Source organism: Panthera leo, chromosome B3 (assembly GCF_018350215.1).
Source record: "Panthera leo isolate Ple1 chromosome B3, P.leo_Ple1_pat1.1, whole genome shotgun sequence".
Lineage (NCBI taxonomy): Eukaryota > Metazoa > Chordata > Mammalia > Carnivora > Felidae > Panthera > Panthera leo.
This window is the reverse complement of record NC_056684.1, coordinates 137,111,705-137,134,909: the sequence shown is the minus strand read 5'-3', so window position 1 is coordinate 137,134,909 and position 23,205 is coordinate 137,111,705. Positions and strand designations below refer to the sequence as shown.

General features: G+C 45.1%; 1 protein-coding gene across 4 annotated transcripts in view; it reads left to right on the top strand.

The window, feature by feature from the left end:
* DICER1 (dicer 1, ribonuclease III) overlaps window positions 1–23,205 on the top strand; it is a 70,381-nt gene that overhangs the window by 38,015 nt on the left and 9,161 nt on the right. For 2 of the 4 annotated variants that reach the window (XM_042944205.1, XM_042944207.1), the window contains 14 exons: window positions 3,662–3,794; window positions 5,032–5,274; window positions 5,853–6,007; window positions 8,846–8,978; window positions 9,959–10,034; window positions 10,856–10,995; window positions 12,971–13,150; window positions 13,355–13,568; window positions 13,771–13,924; window positions 15,337–15,519; window positions 15,808–15,913; window positions 16,328–16,503; window positions 17,459–18,242; window positions 21,667–21,822. In XM_042944205.1, coding sequence (XP_042800139.1) covers window positions 3,662–3,794; window positions 5,032–5,274; window positions 5,853–6,007; window positions 8,846–8,978; window positions 9,959–10,034; window positions 10,856–10,995; window positions 12,971–13,150; window positions 13,355–13,568; window positions 13,771–13,924; window positions 15,337–15,519; window positions 15,808–15,913; window positions 16,328–16,503; window positions 17,459–18,242; window positions 21,667–21,822 — 2,833 coding nt within the window. The remainder of the gene's footprint in view (window positions 1–3,661; window positions 3,795–5,031; window positions 5,275–5,852; window positions 6,008–8,845; window positions 8,979–9,958; window positions 10,035–10,855; window positions 10,996–12,970; window positions 13,151–13,354; window positions 13,569–13,770; window positions 13,925–15,336; window positions 15,520–15,807; window positions 15,914–16,327; window positions 16,504–17,458; window positions 18,243–21,666; window positions 21,823–23,205) is intronic. The other 2 variants (XM_042944208.1, XM_042944206.1) reach the window with 1 other exon arrangement.

The window sequence follows — 23,205 nt, the reverse complement described above, 5'->3', positions numbered from 1 at the left end:
TCTCTCTCTGACCCTCCCCCATTCATGCTCTGTCCCTCTCTGTCTCAAAAATAAATAAACATTAAAAAAATTTTTTTAAATAAAAAATATTTTCTTTTAACATTTATCCATTTTTGAGAGATAGTGCACGAGCAGGGGAGGGACAGAGAGAGAGGGAGAAGCGGAATCCGAAGCAGACTCCAGGCTCCAAGCCGTCAGCACAGCCCAACACGGGGCTCGAACCCACGAACCGCGCAATCGTGACCCAAGCCCAAGTCGGACGCTCAACGGACTGAGCCGCCCGGGCGCCCCTCACGTTTGTGTGTTTCGCACTTCAGGCTTTAACCTGACGTTTGGTCATTTACCTTGTTGCTCTCGTTGTTCTGCTCTGAGCCGTTGGGGCTCCTTGAGGTCAGCTCCTGTGTCCCTTCAACGTGCCCTCATCCTTTCTGTTGTTGATCAGCCATTTCGTCAATGAGCCCCAGTTCCTTTTATTTCTACTCACTTTTTTAGATGTGTATTTTGTGGAAGCTATTTAACTTTTACAAAAAGTGTTTATTATTTTGAGAGAGAGAGAGAGAGAGAAAACATGCGTGGGGAGAGGGGCAGAGAGAGAGTGGGAGAGAATCCCAAGCAGATTCCACACTGATAGTGCGAAGCCTAACATGGGGCTCGGACCCACGAACTGCGAGGCCATGACCTGAGCTGAAATCAAGGGTTGGACGCTCAACTGACTGAGCCACCCGAGCAACCCGAAAGTTATTTAACTCTTTAAAGCCTCAGCATCTTCATTTGTAGGATAGAAATTACTTCTCTGTCTCTTAACGTATGTAAAAATGGCTGTTTTATCACCTGATACAGTAGGCGCCGTTTTCTTACGTGCTCTGCGCACACGTTTGAGGGCGCGTAGTGTCTGTATACTAGAACCATCGGTGATGGTTCTTTTGGTGGAATCGCAGAGGAATTACATTTGATTTGTTCATGTTAAAAAAATGTAAGGCGTAAGGAGACTATTAAAAGCTATTGTTCACATATTTTAGTACTTGGCAGACATTTCAAACGATGTGTTTGTTTCTTTGAATTTTTTTCCCCATACGGTTGTCTGCACAAATTTGCAAGCTTAGTGAAATCACAGTTCTACTAGTTTTCTGAATCTAGTGCACATATTTCCTATTTCTGACCATGCTGCTTCGTTTTTTGTTTGTTTGGTTTTTTTTTAACGTCTATTATTTTATCTTGAGAGAGAGAGTGAGAGACAATATCCCAAGCAAGCCCTGCACTGTCAGCACAGAGCCTGACGCGGGGCTCCATCTCACAGACTGAGATCAGGACCCGAGCCAAAATCCAGAGTCAGCCACCCAGCCCACTGAGCCACCCAGGCGCCCCTGCCCATGCTGTTTCTGATGTAACTGGGAGGCGATGCGTGTAACACAATGCATTATGTGGGCTGGTGCCAACTGAGTGAGCTAGGTACAGAGATTTAGAGCAAACATCTAAAAACTCTCAGTTTTGACAGTGATGTCTGCTGCATATAAGACCATTGGCTCTTGAATATTTGTTTCATTTTCTTAGTAAATTTTCATGGAAGTTGACAAAAAATACCGCTCTCTGATGGATTTGATACTAGAAAAAAATAAATAACTGGTTCTTAGCTGCAGATAGTTTGAGAAGCTGTGTGCACTAGAGAGCAGCAGGGCTTAATGAACCGCTTGCTTGTGCGACAGCTGACAGAAACTCAGTGTGAAACTCAAAAGAAACAAGTAAGACTTCGTGGCCTCTGTTCATGGTACGGCGAAGGCTCTCAGCAGTTTGCGTAACTCACTTGTGAGCTCCCTGACCATCCTCGTTTCTCTGGAAGCCTATAGCTTTGTCTGAGGAGTGTGATTAGGCATCCCCTCATTTATCTGATAAAGTTTCCTCTCTAAACACCATCATCATAAGTATATAGCGTTTAATTACTGCTTACAAGAGATTGGGTTTGTTCACGTGCATATTGTCTCTTCTGTCCTCTGCAGTATTGATGTGAGTTTCAGTAGGAGAAATACGTTTACTCTTAGTGCCTTCTGCTTCTCAGCTCGTTGAAATCTGCTAACGTGATCATGTTGGCAAAGTAAAACACATCCTTTGCCTGACTGGATTAATTATTTTGCCTACTGCCTGACATGAAGTGCACTTTTTAACCTCTTGATGCTTATTTGCATACACAATCCTTTGGAAGTACCTATTTCTAAGATAATAAATTTTGTATTTCAGGCATGCGATTTCTTGGCCTGTAACGCTTCTTTCTGTTACTGACATCGTAAGCTTATTACAATAACTAAACAAAGCTTGGAACATATTAAGGAGGTTTCTGATTTGAATGTAGAACAGACGTGTAAACTAACCTAGACATGCATGTGTTTGGCTGATCTGGAGGCAGGGAGATATTCTAGATGGCCACTCAAGGTTTCTTCCAGCTCTTTGATATTAGTCTGTTTCATGTATTTAAAAAAAAAAAAAAAAAGAATGGTTTGACTTAAAAATGCAATTTTCTATTAGGAATTTATACTATGCGTATGACTTCAGAAGAACCATCTGGAATCACTTACGTCAGGTGTGGAACCATTTATCCCGCGTGCTGAGTTTTCGAATGTGGATATTTCCAAAATAGCTGTAATGGCAACACTAACTGTTAACCTCTGTCCCCGAGTAACGTGACCCCCCTCCTGTAGCTTTCTTCCATCTCTCAACCAGAAGGCCCGCTTTAGGTTACTGGCGTTCTGGATTAATACAGAGCAACAGGCAGGAGGAGGGACGAGTTGGGGAGCCTGTCTTCCGTGACAGGATGGGATGGGGGCTCTGGCACCGACTGCCGTGCCGAAGTCTGGCGCGTTCTGTTGTGCAGAACTGGGGTGGGCGGTGGGGGGTGTCAGCGGCCTGGGGGCAGGAAAGTGTTGGGCCTGGAGGCGCGCCTCAGCAGACAGGCATCCGTTGCCCTGGAGCTCTGCTTCCAGTGATACAGGGCGTTGTGGTGAGATTAAAATAACCATGCTGTTTGGCACACAGCAGGAGCTCTCTTAGTACGTGTAGCCGGAGAATGAGGTTTCCCTCGCCTCCGCCTCCCAATCCCCTCTTGGCCTCAGGGTGTTGGTACGCATTCTGCATAAGTTTGGCCATAGAGACAGGGGCTTGACTGCAGCCGCAAGTTGTGTGCGTGTGTGTGTGTGTGTGTGTGTGTGTGTGTGGAGAAGAACATTGAGCTTTCGGAGAAGTGTGTGCGGCTTTTTCATGATAGGTCCTGGCCTGAGGCCAAGATGTTTGAGGATTCCATGTTTCTCCCTGCCTAGCTCTGTCCCCTACTGGGCTACATTCCTAATAAGTCCTCACTGCCAAATTAGAAAGTTGGACGTACTGTGGCCATTTTGTTCGGCAGGCGAAATCAGCCCTGTATTTGGCGTTACAAGTGTTTGGTCCACAGATCGACGCGGTGAAGAGTGGCAGTGATTTCTGTTTAAGCTAGTTGAAAACAAAATGTAACAAAACAAAACAAAAAACAAAAACCACCAAGACCCGTTTTGTTAGGTATGTTGGCAAAAAATACACGTAATTTCCATTTGAAGGGAGACCTCACAAACAAAAAAGTTTACGTTTTTTTTTTCTCCCTCAGCAATGCTTAACTTCCAAATGTATGTAATTTTCTCAGATTGATAAAGGAAGCTGGCAAACAAGATCCAGAGCTGGCTTACATCAGCAGCAATTTTATAACTGGACATGGCATTGGAAAGAATCAGCCTCGTAACAAACAGATGGAAGCAGAATTCAGAAAACAGGAAGAGGTAACTTAAGTTGAAATAATTGTACAGTAACAATTTTCACAATATGTATGTAGACATATATGCATACATATGTATATATGTGTACACACACACACACACACGAACTCTGCTCATAGGAGCTCCCTTTCTTCATAGTTGCTTGGCGGCATTTTCGGTTGCATAGAATACTTGCTCATAGATGGACTAGCCGTCTCCTATGAGGTAGCTGTTTGGTGATTCATATGTTCAGAATTAGAATAGCCGTCTAGGAAATCAATTTGGTCTTAATTACCATCAACCATTTCATTTTCCTTTATTGGACTGATGGCATTTCCTAGAAAAACAAAGCATGTGTAACCGTAACTCCTGTTGACTGTGTATGACTGAGCTACAAAATGAATTTGTTCTCCTATAAAGTGTTTTGTTTTCCGTTTAAAGTTCTGCCTTGAATACTTCAAAAATAACGCTATGTTTTAAAGATTTGGGCTTAAAGTTTTTCATACATTCTAAGATTTTAATATAGGAGACAGCATTGTAAAGATGGGAAACCTAATATAGTGCTCTGGCTGGCAAACAAAAAGTTTTTATTTGAAGTTTGTTATTTGACTTCAAGGTAGACTAATTCACGTTGGCGTTCGTTTTCTATGCCGTAGCTATTTGATAATATTCCAAGTTTGGAGAGTCTAACAGCCGGTATGCTAGATCTGTTTAAAAGGCAGCTTCCTTTATAATTTAACTTCTCCTAGATTGGGAAATGGTGTTATTTTAAATCTAACATAAAAAATTGTTCACTTACCTTTTTTAATGAGTAGTTCTGATTCCTTAAATCGAAAATGTCCCGAGATGCCAGAAAGTAAGTAATGCCTTACTTGTCATTTTGAATTACAAGTGTTTTAGGGATTCTAGTGAAAGAGTCTTGCCATCTTTGGGAGGCTGTTGGCACAGTGTCACGGCCGGAAGATACCCTATGTGAGGTCAGAGTATCAGCAGGACTCCAGAAGCGGATTCGTTTGGTCACTGTTGGCTGCATTCTGTGTTGGCCATTGAAGAAGCCAGCCTCTCCGCCCGGAAGGCTTTCTGTGGCTCGTGCATACTTGTGTACAGCAGAAGGGCACTTTGATTTTTCGAGTCGTGCTCAGCTGAAAATAAACCAGAGTCTCTCTGCACATGTGTCAGAAACGGCAGTTTTCACTTACTGGTACTGCACCGTTCCTTTGGAAATTTCTTAGAATTGCTTCTCTTGGTGGACTTTTTTCAGGTACTTAGGAAATTTCGAGCACATGAGACCAACCTGCTTATTGCGACAAGCATTGTGGAAGAGGGTGTTGACATACCAAAATGCAACTTGGTGGTTCGTTTTGATTTACCCACAGAGTATCGATCCTATGTTCAATCTAAGGGACGAGCAAGGGCACCGATCTCTAATTACATAATGTTAGCAGATACAGACAAAATAAAAAGTTTTGAAGAAGACCTTAAAACATACAAAGCTATTGAAAAGGTAAGTTCCGAGAGTCAGTAGGGTGTCTTTAAGTTTTTGGTTTTTTTTTTTTTTATGTGCAAAGAAATGGGTAAAAGCAGTTTTACCTACAGAGCGTAGTCTCAGCAAGGGTGTGCAGTGTGTACGTTGTAAGAAAAGTCAAGTAACCACAGAGCCAGCAGTATTTTACGAACTGTTTGAAAGCCCACGGTGAAAATGGTCCTGTGGATTGTGGGGGAAAAATGCCTGGAAAGTGTGTCCTGTTGGTGTGGGCGCTGCAGTCCCAGTTGAGGGGCTGAGTTGTGGAGCCGTCACAGGGTGATGACACAGCCCGTGTGTGTGTGCGCGTGTGTGTGTAGATACGGTACCGTGCAAACCTTGTGCACGTGCGGTGAGTGTCTCCACGGTTGGAGCTGGGGCGGGGGGAGTGCTCCGGGAGGGAGTTTCTGCATCAGGTGACTTTGGAATTCTGAAGCAGGTTTAGGAGAGAGCGCTGTTGCACGTCAAGAGAGCTTTTTCCGTAGGTGCAGAGGCAGACAACTGACATAGGGCAACACGGCATTTGTTCTCCTCGTAAAGTCTGTTTTTACAACGTCCAGATCTTGAGAAACAAGTGTTCCAAGTCCGTTGATGCGGGTGAGACTGACGTTGAACCTGTTGTGGATGATGACGATGTGTTCCCGCCATATGTGTTGAGGCCCGATGATGGTGGTCCGCGAGTCACGATCAACACGGCCATTGGACACATCAACAGGTATGATATGAAGTCACTTGCGTGGAAAACCTAGGAGTGTTACAAGGCTTAGGTCTAAACCTGCGAGTATTGTAGTGTTTACCTGTTGCAGACAATCACCAGTCTTTGCATTTGTGGCTTGTAATATTTTGGTGAGAGAAAGAAAAGAAGTTGCTTTTTTCCACTCATGCTCCTTTTTGGTCAAAAGGTAAAAACTGTATTGCACGGTGATAAATGTTTAGGTTTTGTTGGAAGGCTGACTTAATGAAGGCATGATTTTTTTTAAGTTTATTTATTTATCTTGAGAGCGAGAGAAGGCACAAGTTGGAGGGGGGCAGAGAGAGATGAGAGAGAGAGAATCCCAAGCAGGCCCCGAACTGTCAGCGTGGGGCCTGACGCAGGGCTCTAACTCACGAACTATGAGATCACGACCTGAGCTCACGTAGGACGCTCAACTGCCTGAGCCACCCAGGTGCCCCAAGGGATGCTTCTTTTAATTAGATTTAATTTAATTTTACCTTGCTCACTGAATTTTTTTTTTTAATCCTGAAAAATCTCGTGCCATGAACGTTGAGGGATGTTGAATTTTCCATTAGCTGCGATATTACAAGATGACGATACATTAACTTGTATTTCTGATCATGGGCTAATTTACTTTGTCCAGAATTGGTAATAACCTTTCCAAGAACTAAGAAAAGCAGCTACATGCCTAGATTATGTATCAGGATAAGTTTCTGTGCAGAGGCAAAATAAAGCAGCAACCGACATAAGATTTTTTTTTTTTAACTCTTTAATTTGAAACCATTTCACACTTTAAAATGTTGCAGGGATACTGCAGAGAACTCTCATACGCCCCCCACCCAGAGAGACCCATTCAGGTTTCGCGAGAATGTTTTGGGTAGGGAGAGGATCCAATCCAGGATCAGGAGTTGTGTGTGTTTTTCTCATCTCTCCAGTCTCCTTCAGCCTGGAATTACTCTTCAGTTTCCTTGACTTTAATGACCTTGAAACGTTTGAAGCTTACAGGCCAGCCATTTTGTAGGCCGTCTCTCAGCGTGGCTTTATCTGCTCTTTCCGACGTTGAGCCCCAGGTTGTGCACTGGAGCCGGCACATCACAGAAGGGATGCTCTGTTCCCATCCCGTCCCGCCGGGCGCGCTCAGTGTCGATTTGTGCTCTTACTGGTGGTGGTGGCTCCTGATCACTTCCAGAAGGTCTGCCAGCTTCCTCTGTCGTAAAGTTGCCTTTTCTCCCTCCATAGTGTGTGTAGTTCATGGGGAGGTGGTTTAAGACCATGTAAAATTTATTCCTCTTCCTGGTTTCACCCATTAGTTTAAGTATCCATTGATATTTCTGGCCTGAATTGATCATTGCTGCGGCATCTGCAGAATGGTGATTTTCTGATTCCACTGTTCTGTTTGCTGGCATTCTGCCGTGACGAAGAGCTTTCTCTTTTCTCCACTCATTTATTCTTTTTATTTATTAATGTTTTTATCTAATACAAACTGAGGGACTTCTGTTTTATTGAGTGGGTTATATTCTGTTCACTATCATTTATTATTTGTTTTGATGTTACAGTTCTCTCAGATTTGGCCGTGGAAGCCCCTTCAAGCTAGTCTTTTTTACATCACCATTGTTCTTTGGTCACTTCCTTATTTTATGGCACACTAAGATGTTCTAGATTTAACTCCTATTTTCCTTGCCCCAGCCTAGATATTGGCTGTTTCTCCAAAAGCTTCTGGTTTTTTTTAGTGGCAGATGAGTGGTGTTTAGAAACCAAAGTCTGAGTACTAAGTGTGTTCATTGCCTCTGGAGTATTGCTACTCTCAGGCTCCTTAGTCGACAGAGCTAGAAACTACGTGTGTGTGTGTGTGTGTGTGTGTGTGTGTGTGTGTGTGTATTCACATGCACATTTATAGCTGTATTTATTTGCATACCTGACTACCTTTATGTTGTTACGTCCACTTTCACCATGACACCACAGGGTTCATTCTAGCTTTCCTCTTTTCCATCTTTGTTTCTGGCTTCTTCCATAGTGAGAGATAGGACTCCCATTGTCCTCAAAATAGTTACATTATGTTTAGTATCCCTGAAGGTAGGCAGTCTCCTACTTCGCAGGGCTGCCGCCGTGTTTGGGTGTCCCGAATGCACGGGTCATGACCTTGCAGGGCAGCTGCTCATTCTGCTGCCCTCCTTTTGTGAGTCCTGCCCCCACCGGATTACCTTCCTGTCCCAGCCAGCGCCCTCCTCGCTCAGTCTCAGTGCCCTTGAAGCTAGCTTCCTGCTCCGTATCCCTCTCCTTGTACTGCCGTGGGGTGTGGTGGGAGGGCAGGGGCGGTCTTCTTGTTCTGATGCTTTGTGATATGTCAGTACCGGGCTGTCCTTCCGGCCTCTTCTGACGCCTTCCTTGGGCGGGGCCTGGTAGTTTGCCAGGGCACATAAGACAGTAAGGACCAAACCCTGGCTGTGTGTTCTCCTTACGGATTCCGCACAATATTTTTCTGTGCGGTATGGTAGCCCTGGACGTGCCTTTTTAAATTCGAGTTTTAACTTTAATCAAAATTAAATAAAATTCGAAGTGAGTTTCCTAGCTGTCCTCACCGCATTCCAAGTGCTCCGTGGCTGCTCTGTTGGACAGTGTTGACACCGACTGTCACGGCAGACGATTCTTTTGGACGGCACTGTTCCATCTTACTGAAAGTTGGAAGCAGTGGAACTCACACTTCCCGTGTCAGTACCAATCCAGTAGAGGGGAAGAGGGACATAAAAACTTAAACTTTAGGATATGACTACCAAAACGGATTTTTTTCCCCTATTTCTCAGTTGTGGATTTAGCATCAGAATTTCTTTTTCTTCACAGATACTGTGCTAGATTACCAAGTGATCCGTTTACTCATCTAGCTCCTAAATGTAGAACTCGAGAGTTGCCTGATGGTACATTTTATTCAACTCTTTATCTGCCAATTAACTCACCTCTTCGAGCCTCCATTGTTGTAAGTTTAGAAAAAGAAATGATTGTGCCTTGAAAATATGTCACTAATGGATTTTTTTTTTTTCAGCTTCTCTACGCCAATGCAAGTTATAGGTAACTTAGGTTTAGATCTTTTTTTTTCTTAATTTTATTTAATGTTCATTTATTTTAGAGAGTGTGCGGGGGATGGGGGCAGAGAGAGGGAGATGGGACCTGACGTGGGCTCTGCACTGACAGCAGAGAGCCTGACACGGGGCTCGAATCCACAAACCATGAGATCGTGACCCAAGCCAAAGTCTGATGCTCCCTGGCTGAGCCACCCAGGTGCCCCACTTTAAATCTGTTCTCCAGGGAAGGTTTATAAGTCTCTTTTGTGGTCAACTGCACATTCAGATCCTCAACAGACTGTATAGCTAGATGACCCCTAAAGTTTCCTCTGAGATCTTACTAGTATCAGCGTTTCTGACCGAATCCCTCAGCTGTGGCTTACGATACTTCCAGGAGCAGAATTTATTAAATATGTTTGGGCTTTTGTAGTTGTTTGGTTGTTCACCCGAAAATCTGCCTCTGTGTAACTGCTGTGCTTGGTCCCAGTACTGATTTCCAGATATTCCAGGATGACTAATTTCTCTTACATACGAAAATTTGTGCTGTTAATGTGTATGTTACAGTCACATTTTGATAGATCTTTAGTTTGTTTCCTCTTCATAGATTAGTCGGACTAAGATACGTTAAAATCTTACTGAAATCTGTATTCATTAAAATTGTCAGATCTCCATCATAGCTGATCTAGGTTTTACTGGGCAGGACTTTTAAAAATGGCCATTTCAACTGTGGAAATCAGGGTTTTAACAAACTTGTTGGCATTTTTCAAAATGAAGAACTTTACTCTGGTAAAGTTCAGCTTTAAAGATGCTGGGGCAGAGGCTTCCTAGAAGTCGTATGTGCTAATGATCGATAGCTACGCTCATGTACAGTGGAAATGTTTTTTGTTACTTTCAGGGTCCGCCAATGAGCTGTATACGATTGGCCGAAAGAGTTGTAGCTCTCATTTGCTGTGAAAAACTGCACAAAATTGGTAAGAGTGATTGAAAAGCACATGCAGATAAAACTCAGGTTGAAACCCTTGTAAAACAAAAACACATCAAGGACCTCTGAACTCGCTGTTCTCCTTGTGCTCTGGTGAAGGCGGACGTACGTACGTAAATACGGTGTAACGTGAGGGTCCCGTGACATGTACCACTTTGAGGCCCCAGCTTCCCTGCGAATACCTGTAATGTATTTGCTCCCTTTACTGACCCCTTTTCAACACATAAAGGTCTTCTTGTCACTGTTGAGTCATGAGCGTTTGTGTTTTAATGGGTTGTTTTCTCAGATCGGTTTAGTTTACAAATTAATCCACTTAAAAAAAAAGGGAAGTCTTGTTGTCCATAGACTTTGTAAAACAGAGTGCTGTTTCTCTGTTCAGACATCATTTAAAAACACTTTTTTTTTTTAATTGAAGTGTAGTTAACACATGATGTTACATCAGTTTCTGGCGTACGACATGGTGGTTCCCCAAGTCTGGACGTTATGCTGTGCCCCCCGCAAGTGTAGCTGCCATCTGTCACCATACAATGCTATTCCAGCACCTTGCACTATACTCCCTGTGCTGTGCCTCGTTTAGACGTTATTTCTGCATCTTGGAGCAGAGTTGGTAATCCTGCTCATGTTGACTTTTATGAGCGCCAAAATAGCCTCCCTGAAGCATCACGTCCGATTACGCTGTGCTATTAAAGCAAAGCTGCTTTAGTTTTCACCCCCCTTCCCGTTGCTTTCTAATATCGTGCCGCTCTGGATTATTTACTTATTAGAGGCAAAATCCGGATTGTTTATGTTAATTCTCGGTACATTTCCTAGGTGAACTGGATGACCATTTGATGCCAGTTGGGAAAGAGACGGTTAAATATGAAGAAGAGCTCGATTTACATGACGAAGAAGAGACCAGCGTTCCAGGAAGACCAGGTTCCACAAAGCGAAGACAGTGCTACCCAAAGGCAGTTAGTATCGGTTAGAACTGCATATGAATCTAGCCTTTCTGACTTTTTATTTCCTGCTACCTCAAATCTGCATTCCCCTGCTTGGCTTCCCAGGCCTCGTAATTTGGCCCGCTTGGGATCTCAGCTCGCTTCCTCCCATCACAGCTTCTGCCAGATCAGCCAGCCCCTCCTCGTTCCCGTGTGCGCTCTGTGCTCTTTCCCACTTAGGACATTGCTTTTGTATTTCTCCTCAAAAGGAGTTTGGCCTCATTTGTCAAATTCTATCCAGAATGAGTTCATTCCCTTTAGAGAGGTGTTTTTTGTTTCATTCCCTTTAGCAGGAAGACGTTGGCCTCATTTGCATTCAGGACTAAGACAAGAGAGGATTTGCACGATAAGATAGTCAGGTGGAAGGGTGCCCGCTCAAGGTGCGGGCGCTCAAGGATTTGTCGGGAGCCAGGATGTGGCCCGCCTGCGGTCAAAGCCAGTTCCGCCAGCGTGCCGTGTCTGGCTAACTCTGTGGCATCCTGGCAGGATTCATGTGCTAAGACGTCCCTGAGTCTGACTTCCGGGCAGAGCCGTACTGGACTGAAGGTCTTATTGAAAAAATACTTGTTAAGATTTTTCCCCCATAAGAATTACAAACAGGGGCGCCTGGGTGGCTCAGTCAGTTGAGCGTCCGACTTGGGCTCAGGTCATGATCTCACGGTTCGTGGGTTCAAGCCCCATGTCGGGCTCTGTGCTGACAGCTCGGAGCCTGGGGCCTGCTTTGGATTCTGTTGTCTCCCTCTCTGTCTGCCCTCCCCCGCTCACACTCTGTCTCTTTCACTCTCAAAAATAAACATAAAAAAAAAAAAAAAAAAGAATTGCAAACAAAAGCAAAATTTTGCTGTGTATTTTTCATCCTAGCCTAGAAGTATGGTTCTTCTGTTTTATTTTTGCAGTGCTGTTGAGCATTTTACTTTTTAGAAGGTTTTCACTCAGCTGAGCATTTTCAAGATTCAAAATCATGTCAGTTGTTTAAAAATTATGAATATTAACCCGTTCCCTGAAATGCTTGTTTCCCTCAGTTTTCCTCAAGGGTTTGCTTCTCTGTCTTCCTACTCGACATTTACCCCGGAGACCACTGGGCTTGTTTCCTGTGACAAAGGTCGTCAGTCGTAATAAGTTTTAATCAGAAGATACATTCTGGATTATCTGGCATTCTGATAACCCTGTCTCCTCACCAGTATTTCTGTGCCTTTTAACTACAGATGCAATTTATGCCCCTGAGCCTCAGAAACTTCACGACTCTGTTGCGTAGGGTTGTGTGACTACTGAGAGCTTGGAAACAGTCTCAGGCTCGTTAAACTGCATTTTACTCCTATAACTACATAGCCATTAAAAATGATACAGATCTGTATTGACCAAGAAAGATGTTCTCATTGTAGGAATTGGAGATAAAAGAAATAAGGTGACGACAGTCTTTGTTGTGTCATTCCGTGGGTGATGAAGCACACGTGTGTGTGTATGTTGATCCACGTGTGCACACAGGAAAACATCTGGAAGATGATGCAGTCTGTCAAAAAGTTAATAGTAGAGGTGATATCTGAGCAATACAGTTACATGGGACTTGTAAAATTTTGCATGTTTTCTGATATTCTGCAGTGAGTAAAGACTAAAAGCCGCAAGGAAGAGTTCTCTGATCAAAAGAAAGAGCTGAAATGAAGAGCGTTTCTAAGAAAATGCCCTACAGGGTTTGGTCGTTTTTATAAAGTTTTGGTGTTAGAGTCAGCAGTGCATTATGAGGGAGGTGACCATGGGCCACCAGAGCCCAGGCCTGAGCAGCGCTGGCTGTCCCCCAGAGTTAAGGAATGAGGCCTCCTGCCCTGGGTGTTTGCTTCCCTTTTTCTCATCAGCTTTTAGGAAAGCTGCAAGTAAATTTGTTTGTTTGTTTGTTTGCCAGTGTCTGGACAAGAGGCTGTCACCCTTGCTTAAGTTTTCTTTCTAATTTTAGATTCCGGAATGTTTGAGGGATAGCTATCCCAAACCCGATCAGCCCTGTTACCTGTATGTGATAGGAATGGTTCTGACGACACCCTTACCTGATGAACTCAACTTCAGAAGGCGGAAGCTCTATCCCCCTGAGGACACCACGAGATGCTTTGGAATACTGACGGCCAAACCCATACCTCAGGTAGACAGCTCTTTAGGACTGCTATCGATAAGAGGGAACGGCTAAAGCTATCTCTCGTTACCTCAGAATGTTTGCTACTTAAAAATCAAGGTGTCCCTTCTGTTCCCCGGATTGACAGCGTCGTTCCCCCTCTGAAATGAAATATTTGTGATGGAATAAAATACCTGTTAACTCTGGGGATGCTTGATTTTTCTTTTTGCTAAGATCCCGCACTTTCCTGTGTACACGCGCTCCGGAGAGGTTACCATATCCATTGAGTTGAAGAAGTCTGGTTTCACGTTGTCTCTCCAAATGCTTGAGTTGATCACAAGACTTCACCAGTATATATTCTCTCATATTCTTCGGCTTGAAAAACCTGCACTAGAATTTAAACCCACAGACGCTGATTCAGCATACTGTGTTCTACCTCTTAACGTTGGTAAGAAGGGCCCGGACTCTGACGTGTTGGCCGATACTAGCTGGAAAAGGGAGGCTTGCGTAACGTTAGTTTATGGTGGCCGCTAGAGAAATCTCTTACTAGAGACCACTCCAAATTAGACACCTACTCGGATACGTAGCTTAAGTAAGAATCCCACCCGTATTCTGTTTTAATGAGCTAAAGAGTCTTTTCCTTCCCTAAGTGAATGACTCCAGCACTTTGGACATTGACTTTAAATTCATGGAAGATATTGAGAAATCTGAAGCTCGCATAGGCATTCCCAGCACAAAGTATTCAAAAGAAACACCCTTTGTTTTTAAATTAGAAGATTACCAGGACGCAGTCATCATTCCGAGGTGAGTGTCTAAGCGGAGCGCCGCGCGGGGGTGGCACTTTGTTTTGGGAGAGTCGCTCCCTCGCGTGGAAACCCAGGGGGGCCGTGGCGTTGATGCATCTCCTGGGAAGCGTAGGTGTCTCTTCCTGGTGGGGCCTGTTCTCCCTAGCTGACTTCCTCTTGTGAGAAACCACACCTCGAACGCTGTGGGTGGAGGGGTTTGATTTTGTGAAGTTCAGATCATCTACATGCTGTTGAAAGGCTTTCTTAAAATCTTCGTCTTATTTTTCCAGTTTATTTATTTCTTAGAGAATGAGGGGAAGGAGAGAACGAGGGGAGGGAGAGAGGGAGAGAGGGAGGAAGGGAGGGAGAATCCCAAGCAGGCTCTGAGCTGTCAACGTGGAGTCCAACCCAGAGCTCAGACCCGCGAACCGTGAGATCATGACCTGAGCTGAAGTCGGATGCTTACTGACTGAGCCACCCGGGCACCCCAAAATCTTCCTTGTTTTAATCCCCAAAGTCTTAAAGAATTTGATTGTAAACAATAGCTTCTTAAACTTCTTATAGGGAATAATGGTATTAAATGCAATGAAGTAGTAAATCAGGATGCTTTTTTTCTTATTTTGTAAGAATTTAGGGGATAGTTTCTGAGCAATAAATTTAAATATAGGAACCTTTCATAAAATTAGAGTACTGGCTGTAATTCGGTCTTTCCTGATTTCTGTTTTTTCTTCTTTGCAACTTAAAATCATATTTAAAAACTTTTTTGACTTTGTTATTATTCATTTTTGAGAGACAGAGAGTGCTAGCTAGCAGGGGATGGGCAGAGAGAGAGGGAGACACAGAATCCGAAGCAGGCTCCAGGCTCCGAGCTGTCAGCACAGAGCCCGACGCGGGGCTCGAACCCACGAACTGTGAGCTCATGACCTGAGCCGAAGTCCGACGCTTAACCGGCTGAGCCACCCAGGCACCCCTTAAAGTCCTGTTTTAAATGGTAGCTGCCATCAGACTGTTACTACCATGAGTGGTGCCTTCATGCATTTATGTGGCAGGCACCTTTCACGTTCAGCATGTTTGTAATGCAGAGTGCTTGCTCACTCAGTTGGTAGGATGTTGAAAGTGTTCTGCCCCGTATATATTAGTGAAACTAAGAGAGAGTTAAAGGTGCCATGTAGCTTTTATGTGTTAATCAGAGTGATCAGAGATCTTTAGAATGAGGTTAACCGTAACGTAGGGCGGAATGGAGAAGCGATTTTTACTTAATATAAACATAATTTTCATCTGACACCCACTTAAAATATATTATTTGGAATTGAAGTGTTCATCAGCGCTATTTGTTTTCAACCTTTGAACTTTAAAATCATAATTTGCATTTTCATATTAAAAACATGCGTTGAGAATAGTTGCCTCAAGTGTATTGTTTTTCTTTTTTAGATACCGTAATTTTGATCAGCCTCATCGATTTTATGTAGCTGATGTATACACTGATCTTACCCCACTGAGTAAATTTCCTTCCCCTGAGTATGAAACCTTTGCAGAATATTATAAAACAAAGTATAACCTTGATCTGACCAATCTCAACCAGCCACTGCTGGATGTGGACCACACATCTTCGAGGTAAGGGGTTTCAGAGATGGCATTTGACTGTCACCTGAGGCACTATTTGCAGAGGTCGGCAGACAACCATAGGGGGGTCACTGTCCCACTGCCTGCCTGTCAACTCTGAAACCGGGAGATTCTTTGCACAGAGAACTGCCCAGGGTGGGGTCCAGGAGTCCTCAGTTTAAATGAGCTCTTCAGGTGATTTGTAGGCACACTGAGCTAGAGAACCCCTGTGAAGGGTCGGGGTGGGGTGGGGGGGGATACTTCTTTTTGTTTGATAAAAATATTTTGAAATTCTTATAGACTGAATCTTTTGACACCTCGCCATTTGAATCAGAAGGGGAAAGCCCTTCCTCTAAGCAGTGCTGAGAAGAGAAAAGCCAAGTGGGAAAGTCTGCAGAATAAACAGGTAATGTGTTCACTATTACTCTAGCATCATTTACTATTTTGAAACGTTAAGTTTGACTTCTTTATCAGCAGGTTGAACTGAGTGACTTAGGAAGTTTCTGGAAGATCCCCAACACTTAGGCTTTGTCATGTTTTAGCTAATACCGTGTGTGAACCTGTATTTGAATGGCTTTTTGGAAATATGATGGGTTTCCTTTGATACTTGGTCTATTGGCAAAATTCGAGTCATCCTTATAAATCCTAGATTAAATCCCATTCAGCCTTAAGCCTTAAGCCTTAAAAGGGATTGTTTTTAGAAGTAAGACTTTATTAATATTCATGATTTTCATCTTTATCCATTAGTGAAACTGGTCTTTAATTTTTTATTCTTTTGTGTGTTTGCTTTATATTTGTCCACATTTTTGCTTCTTCAAAGATCCTGGTTCCAGAGCTCTGTGCTATACATCCGATTCCTGCATCACTGTGGAGAAAAGCAGTCTGTCTCCCTAGCATACTGTACCGCCTTCACTGCCTTCTGACCGCAGAGGAGCTAAGAGCCCAAACGGCCAGCGATGCTGGCGTGGGAGTCCGATCACTTCCCGTGGATTTTAGGTATGCCTGTGCTGTCAGCCAGAAGGAGCGCAGGGTTATGGAAGCCTGTTTGCAGAAGAACTGCATTAATTTCCGATTTTAATTTTATATAAAACAGTTCTTAAAAGCTTAAAAAGAAAGCACGGATGTCTCATACATGAAATAAATGCATCCTTTGATTCCTACATTCTTGTGAAGTTGCACAGGGAGAAGGGGGTCGTTCCTCCTTCAGTGATGGCGGTCAGAGCGAAAACGGAAACAGTTCTTTGTTGCCCTGCTGACATTGGAAGACCACTTCCTCTTCTGTAAAATCAAGTCTCTATTAAATGGCAATTGCCTCAAGATGTTCCTTGTCTTTTTCTCTTCCCGCTAGGAAAGTTTCCGCGTTCTAAGGAAATTATTGGCTTAACCACTCAGATTAATTTCGGTTACCCAATTGTGGAGACCACAGTGGTTCCAGGGATTAAGGAATCTTAAAACAGGATAGTAGTAGTCACAGCTGCATTTGCTGAGTACTTACCTCGGCGTCAAACACTGGTTCGGATGCCGTGGCCTGTCTTGGGTCATTTAATCACTAGGACAGCCCTGTGGGGTAGGAGTGGTCAGCCCTCTTCCGAGTGTGGGAAGCCGGGGCGCAGAGAGGTTCCGTAAATCACGAGCTCGTTAGCCGGAGGGCCTGGGATCCCAGCCCAGACGGTGGCTCCGGGTCCCGTTGCCAACCCCGCACGTCGCCCCCACCCCGCGCTTGCTGTCGGGCGGCGGATTAAAGCGGTGCAGGGAGCCACGTCCCGCTGCCTGACGTACTCGGGGCAGAATTCCGATATGGTGATTTCTGCCTCGGAGACTTGTTTCTCCTCCAAAGTGGGAGCTCGTTTGGAGGGATCGTTATTTTGCTTATTTATGTCGTTGACGTTGTTCTTGCTCTGAACCTCGCCCTTTTGAAGGGTCTGACGAAGTCGTAAAAATGTCTCTGCAGATACCCCAACCTAGACTTCGGGTGGAAGAAATCTATTGACAGCAAATCCTTCATCTCAATTGCTAGCTCCTCTTGGGCTGAAAACGATAATTACTGTAAGCACAGCACAATTGTAGTCCCTGAAAATGCTGCACGTCAAGGTGCTATTAGAACCTCCTCTCTAGAAAATCACGACCAAATGTCTGTGAACTGCAGAACGCTCTTCGGTGAGTCACCCGGTAAGCTCCAGATCGAAGCTTCGACAGATCTCACGGCGACCAACGGTCTTTCGTACAATAAAAACCTTGCCAATGGCGGTTGCGATTTAGCTAACAGAGACTTTTGCCAAGGAAATCAGCTGAGTTACTACAAGCAGGAAATACCTGTACAACCAACTACCTCATATCCCATTCAGAATTTATACAGTCACGAGAACCAGCCCAAGCCCAGCGATGAATGTACTCTCCTGAGTAACAAATACCTTGATGGAAATGCTAACACATCTACCTCAGATGGAAGTCCCGCAGCGGCCACGACGCCCGGTACTAACGAAGCTGTTCCCGCGCCCCGGGACGGGAGGGCTTCTGCGCAGAGCCCTTGTCCCGGCTACTCCTCGAGGACTCTTGGCCCGAACCCTGGACTCATTCTGCAGGCTTTGACCCTTTCAAATGCTAGCGATGGGTTTAACCTGGAGCGGCTTGAAATGCTTGGTGACTCCTTTCTAAAGCATGCCATCACCACGTACCTGTTTTGCACTTACCCCGACGCGCACGAGGGCCGCCTTTCCTATATGAGAAGCAAAAAGGTAAGAAGTACCGTGTTTCTCACTCAGAGTAAGCGTTCGGCGTGCCTAGGACGTGGGGTCACGCGCAGGCTGGTTTCAGAGGACGAGGGGTCGCTCAGACGGGAGGCTGCCTTTCCCTGATGAAGCCCCCAAGGTTTGGGGCGTCAGCTGATCTGTGTGTGCCTTGTGGAGGGATGGAAATTCAGCTCTGATGGGACCGTTTGCGAGAATACGTGTGCTCGCTGGGTCCCCAGGGGGTGTGAAGAGGTACGAGGCGTGGTTGTTTGGGGGGGAGGGTGCTCGCGCTTGAATTTCAGTGGAGAGAAAAGTTTATCTGGGAGAATGCCGTCTTGGCACACAAGGCATCCGGACCTGGAGAAAACACAGGTCTTGTGCGGAGGAGCTCGTCTTCAGGGTTTTTGGAGGGTGAGGAAGGGAGGGGAGCTCGGTGACTCCCCGGCATAAAGGGGGTGACGCCTGAGCTCCGAGCACGCAGGGGACCGAGAGCCCAGAGGAAGGGTGTGACCCCACGCCAGCGGGAATCAAGATTTCAGGAAGGGAAGCGGCGAAGGTAAAATGTTTAAACGATGATAAAAGAGGTGTCACAGGGCAACACGTCCGTGCTTGACGTGTAACTTACAAAGCTGCTCGTTGCCCCGGACGCTCAGAGAGAAGGACCGTCGCTGGGAGGAGAAGGCATTCATGGAGGAGGTGCACTGGCACCTAGTGTGTAAACAGTGAACAGACGGCAGGGCGCGTCGGCAGCACTCAGTGACCCAACTGTGGCAGCAGGCAGAGGAAGGGGTAAAAGGGCAGGTGTGGGAAGCTCTGTCGTGGAAGATGTTCAAGGCTGGGCCCAGGAGTTTGCGCGTGTTTGGATGTCGGGGGCACTTTTCGCGTCAGGGACTCTTCCCGTTCTGGAAGCGCTGCTTGTAACGTGATCGCTCTGGTGGCAGAGTGCGGCCTGAGTCCAAGCGCAAAGCCAGACCGAGCGGGGCGATCGGCTGGGCTTTTGCAGAGTGTAAGCAAGCAGAGTAGGGGATGGTTCTCGAGTTCCAGCAGTGAGGACAGGACCGAGGCGAGTAGTAGTTCGGGGGGAATGAGAGTTGAAGCTCACGCTTCCTAAGCGTTTCCTCCAGCCAGACGCTACTTTTGCAGCCTTATGTGTTATATCAGTCGCCTAATTAAATTCTGCATACTTTTATTACATTTAAAAAAAATGTTTAATGTTTATTTATTATTGAGAAACAGAGATAGAGCACGAGCAGGGGAGGGGCAGACAGAAGGGGAGACACAGAATCCGAAGCAGGCTCCGGGCTCCGAGCTGTCAGCACAGAGCCCGACGCGGGACTCAAACCCACGAACCGCGAGATCATGACCTGAGCCGAAGTCGGACGCTCGACCGACAGAGCCACCCAGGCGCCCCACTTTTATTACATTTTTTAGATTTTATGTATAATTGTATACACTTTTATTATCCCTCTTCTGTAGACGAGGATCCTGAGGCAGGAGGTGTTAGCTTGCCCCAGGGTCACGTGGCAAGTACGTGGCGGAGCCCAGACAGTGCGGCTTCAGAGACCGTGCTCTTCACCGTCACACTCCCCTACCTCCGATGTCACTCTGTAACACCGGACACTACACTGAGCATTTTACAGACCTCGTTTACTCTTCTCACTGAGCCCCTGGGGGCTGGATAACACGCCTCCATCTTGCAGGTGGGGAGACTCCTGCCTGGAGAGGTTGCTTTTGGTTGGCGTAGGGTTACTTAACTTGCCAGTCGGGAGGGCGTCGGAAGCGAGAACCCGTTCCTTCCGCCGCCCTTCTCACTGCCCCTCCGTGTGATTGGGGGGCAGAGAGAGCCGTGATGCCGGGGTGCCCTCGTGTAGGCTGGGGCCGTGGCGGCGCTCTTGGTGGGAGGAGCACAAATGGAGGAATCGGGGTGAGGATTAGGGTTTTCGGACCTCGTGGAAAATGAAGTGAAACGTTGGGATCGTTGAGAATTTAGGACTGAACTACGGCGTGGGCGAATAGTCTTCACGAGAGTGATAATCGAGGCTGTCAGAACAAATGGGGTCACCAAGAAGGTGGTTGTAGGAACAAAACATCAGAGGCTGAGAATCGGTATAAAGCGTTAGCACATGTACTCTGTTAGGTAAGGAAGAAATCAGCGTACGTTTCCGAAATAGCATCTCTGCGTCTGCCCGGACAGCCTTGGCTCCTTGCTTCCAGGAGAGATCATCGTTATTCCCTCAGCCCGGTCTGGTGTCCTGACCGGGCCTGAGCCCCTCGCCGGTCTTCGCGCGGACTCCACGCACGCACCCCCGCTGTCGTTCCTCTCTCACGGCCCTCCCCCCGCTTGTCGAATGGCCTCTAGTTCTTTCTTCCTGTTCCGTCCCGCCACCCGTGCCGTCTGAGTGGATGGGATCGCCGTCTTCGTCCTCCTGTTGCCGGCTGTGATGCTGTGATTCTCCGACTCTGGAAAAGGATGCTAGCGTTTATCAGAGCCCTTACGTTTCTGACAGTGTGCCTCGCGTAGTGAGTGTCACCTGCAGACACCGGTCCCCCCCCCCCCCCCCCGCCCCCAGCTGTGTCGCCTGCAGGGATTAGCAGTCCCTCAGTTTTCTGACTGTTCTCTCAGGGATGTGGGTACCCGTTCAGTGGTCCCGAGTTCCCCAGAGAAAGGGCTCGTGAAGTACTTACGTAGAAAGGAACCTGGTTTATAGAAAATGCATATGGTGTGGACCGTTCTAGATCCTTGTTTCCAAGTTTTTACTAGACGTTTCTAGGTAGAAATGTTAACGAGTGAGTGAGTTAGGGAGGACATGGGGTCTGTAGGAAAAACACAGCACAGGGCAAACAATGAAGCTGTTTTATTGATGTGAATAAACATGGAGTTATTACCCTTTGCTGTGTTTTAAAATGATTGAACAAAAATGTCATTTGTGGCTTAGGAGTATAAAATGATTTTAGCTCCATTTACTCAGTGCCAGTTTCCACTTACATAGCTAGAGTCTGTGGCATTTCCCCCCATTTATTTCATTACGAATATTGTGACACCTTAGATGCTTTACAGGGATTCTTTTCTATTCTGATAGTCCCAGTTGGCAGTTTGCATTTGATATCATCAGGTTGTGTTTTTTTTTTTTAAAGTTTGAAATTGTGTGAATTGTTTGTTCTGACTTTATAGGGAATTTGCGTATTAGTTTTTTCTGATCTGCGTTTTTATATCCAGAAGTATTCATCTAACGACACTAAAGGTTGTAGAATACACGGGCACGTAAAATTTCTTACCGTGAATAGGCAGAAAACCTGTACGTTCTCTATAATTGATGACCAGTTGTGGTGATACGAACAACATTTAACTAAAAATGTGTTTATTTGCCTGGTGTGAACTCCAGCAGTGGGCATTTATGGATAAGTGTCTTACACGTTTTTTCTGCTAAAGGTCAGCAACTGTAATCTGTATCGGCTTGGAAAAAAGAAGGGACTGCCCAGCCGCATGGTGGTGTCCATATTTGATCCCCCTGTGAATTGGCTTCCTCCTGGTTATGTAGTAAACCAAGACAAAAGTAATACAGATAAATGGGAAAAAGATGAAATGGTAAGTTTTTGGTAACTGGAAGGACTTCTACTTTGGTGAACGGGGAGAATTTTGTTCTCTTAATTTTTTGTTTCTTTTCCGTGGCATATTTGTAATAGAGTAGGAATTTGATGTGTTAATTTCTCTAAGGAGACTGTCTCTTCATTGAATTCAGAAACAGTGTTAGATATTTTTGAGGCGGGGGGACAATTCTATCATCTTCCTTTTCCAGAGGTATATGATGTTGCGACTCTGAAAAAGAAGAAAACAAAACTCCATAATATTTCACTATGTTACCCTGTATTACAAGTGAGGACAGACCCTTAGCTCTGTTCAATAAAATAACTCTCCAGTGGTCTGTGATCTCCTATCTATGAAGTCATTAATTTCAGTAAAGTCTTGCTTTGTAGTTCAGGGATTTCTCAGTGAGGACTAGGCCTTCTCTAGTGAACTAAAAAAAAAAAAAAAAAGATCCTAAAGGTTGTAGTTTTTTGGAAACAGTTTAAATTTTGCCAGGGACTTGAGACGACCAAGTATTAGCTGCAGCGGCTTCATTTTGTCTCGTCTTGAAGGCCACCAGAGGGCACCTCAGAGGGCTCGTGAGCCGGCAGAGCGGTCGGTCCCTCCCCGTGGTGGGCGGCTGGGGAACGAGAGCACCTCTTCCAAAATCAAAGGCGATCTCTCTGGCACTTTGCTTTCTTGGACATTTATTTTGCATTAATGAGAAACTAGATCGTTGTTACTTCATTTTTCCTCCAGGCCAACGCTGAGAATACCGTTTCTTTCACAGATTATGCCTCCTAAATATGTGCTCTGCACGTCTTCTTTCTGACACGCACGTCCCGGTTCCTGGGCTCAAATATTTCCAGGCCTGATGCTCTGCGACCCTGTTTTGATTTTTATCTCTTCATTGAGCATATTTTTAACTTGTGCAGTATTTGAGATGATTTCAGTGTCTTACAGAAATTGACCTCCTCTGGAAAAGCATCAGAATATTTTAATGCAAGTTGGGTTAGAAAAATTATATTCGTTCCTGATTTAGAAATGGGTGGAACCTTAGAGGAAAATATGTAGATTTTGAGAACGTTAGAGAAAATATTGCATCTCTATGAAAAACATTCCAGTGATAATTATTCTGCCTTGTAAGTAGTTTCATAATATAATCAGCTCTTTAAAAAAAATTAGCATCAAGGTGACATTGACAAGTCCTTTTGATTAAAAAAAATTTTGTTTTAAGTTAGAACAGACATTTCTTATTTTCCTTAACATTTCAGATGACCTGGCACCGTGACTTTTGGAATATATTAAAGATCCTGTTCGTATTTTCACTTAGTAATTTACGCTTACTGAAACAGACACAGGAGAGCGTGTGCATTCCTGCTTCACCCGCCTCGCTCCTCCCCA